The 2,038-nt window shown below is 43.8% G+C and overlaps 1 protein-coding gene across 1 annotated transcript; it reads left to right on the top strand.

Annotated features, from left to right (window-relative positions):
• Positions 1 to 6: 6 nt before the first annotated feature.
• Positions 7 to 1,508, top strand: LOC127749591 (uncharacterized). The gene is made up of 4 exons (XM_052268383.1): positions 7 to 289; positions 368 to 584; positions 668 to 882; positions 980 to 1,508. The coding sequence occupies exons 1-4, from the start codon at positions 266 to 268 to the stop codon at positions 1,316 to 1,318; spliced, it is 795 nt and encodes a 264-aa protein (XP_052124343.1). The 5' UTR covers positions 7 to 265; the 3' UTR covers positions 1,319 to 1,508.
• The last annotated feature ends 530 nt before the right edge of the window (positions 1,509 to 2,038 follow it).

Below are 2,038 nucleotides of genomic sequence, written 5' to 3'. Positions count from 1 at the left end.
TAAAACCAAAAACAAAGACAATCTGTAAATTTTTCTATTATTTTTATGATTATTAGTTGTACTTTACTGTAGTAAAATGTGTTATTATTTTATAGTTGTATGTATGTATTTTGTTTGTTCGATTTTGCACTGTAAAAATGCTATTGTATAATTATTGTAATATGTAAGTTATATTTCACCGTAAAAAATGTTATGTTATTGTACAGTAGTTCAATTTCTTGCTTGCATGTATATAATTTTGTATTGACTGAATACACTGTTCTAAATGCTAATAGAGGGTGATATTTTGGTAAGACTACTGCTATGAATGCTTTGCAAATTACTTCTTTTATCGTATAGTTTATCAATCATAGTATTCTGGCTGCAGGTTCCATTACACCTTGCCTCTGTCAAGTGCAAGGCTGTGTATGTAGAGAAAATGAAGGCATTCGTCAAAGACTGTGAGTGGTGCAATAACTTACTGTTAGGTGTGTTTGGAGAGGAGCAGGCCTCTCTTCTGCGCTGCAAACTCCAAGGAGAAAAGAGCAAAGAACACATGAAGGTTTTGAAGGAAGTCTTGCCAGACTTCCTGAGATGTGCCGAAAGTGAGTCTAATACTATTACTGGAAACGATTCCTTTCCCCTTAATCTTGTGCTGCCTTGCTTAATTATGTTTATATTGTTCCAGAGGAATACAAGACCTGGAAACGGTCGTTTTTCAGGACAGATGATGAGGGGAACCAAGTACCAGTGTTCGATGAGTCTATGATCAGTGACTTTGTCTACGGTTTGGAGGGATACTTAGGGCAGAGGTGTAAAGCAATGTACGCCAAGCTTCACCCAGCTCCTGCCAAAGCCAGAGCTGCGCCTGCAGCTGCGCCTGCTGCAGCTGCTGAACAACAGGTAGGTTATGTTAACAAATTAGCCTTTCTTGTTTTTCACAGCACAACCAAGTGCTTTGTAAACTTCAGTCATGTTAACTTTCTTTCCCTCTCTGCAGGTCGCCGCAGACGGAGACGGTGGAGCTGTTGCTGTTGTAACGAAGAAGAGGAAATACGGCACGAGGGGGTCGGCTCCTCGACCTCCACGCCTTGTGCCCCGACAACAACCTCCTCAGCCTCGTCAACCACCCCTGCAGCACAAGCCGGCGCACCATCCCCCGCAGCACCCCCCCCCCCTCCCTCTCGCACGACAGCTTGAGCCGCTGCACCACAACGACGGCTCTGAACAACCACCCTGGATGGCCACTGCAGGACCCTCCAACCAGGGGCTGGCCGTGCAGGTGGAGAACCCGTTGGCTGCCGCCATTTCCTTCTCTACCAACTTAAGTAATAAATAAATTTTTATTCATACTTTTTGCTCATCACTTATGGACGCCCCCTACCCCAAAATAACACAATTTATGGACGCACCCTACACGGGAGAATTCTTTACACATTCAAGACGATTTGAACAAGATTCTCAAACAATTTGTAATAGTTTCCTACGGGATTCTTAAACTGCGTCAATGGCATTCGCATAGGAAAAGAACTGGCTTTCAACTAGTATCTTACCGCGCCCGAGGGGTATCGCATAGGATTGCAACACGCTTCCGAGAGGAATCCAGTCGAGCGACGCGGTTCGCACTGGAATCCGACAAACTTTCAATACGAATCCAGGCGGCCGACGCGGTTCGCACAGGCATTGAACTGGCTTTGCATCGGCTTTCAAAGCGGTTTCGTGATGCTTGTAAGATTCTCGTCAAATGACTCTTAACAAGCATTCAGATTCCTGTAAGTGTTGCATTTTTTCCAATGCAAAGCCAGTTTATCAGGTTTTCACTGGTTTTGAGGGCGTTTTCAATTCCTGTCAAAATCGTCATAAGGAGATTCTGAAATCGCAAGCAAACCCTCTCATTTTCGTCAGGGTACTAGAGTTCCCAGATCCTTGCACAAGTTCAAACTGTGGAGAGGTCATGAATGGAGGAATTTCTTAGTTTATTATTCACTTCCCTGCCTAAAGGGAGTAGGTTTTCCAGCAAAATATCTGAACCATTGGTTTTTACTAGTATATGCAATGT

This window comes from Frankliniella occidentalis, unplaced genomic scaffold, assembly GCF_000697945.3.
Source record: "Frankliniella occidentalis isolate FOCC.00 unplaced genomic scaffold, Focc_3.1 Scaffold68, whole genome shotgun sequence".
Lineage (NCBI taxonomy): Eukaryota > Metazoa > Arthropoda > Insecta > Thysanoptera > Thripidae > Frankliniella > Frankliniella occidentalis.
Note: the sequence above shows the minus strand (reverse complement) of the source record. Positions and strands in the feature narration are given on the sequence as shown.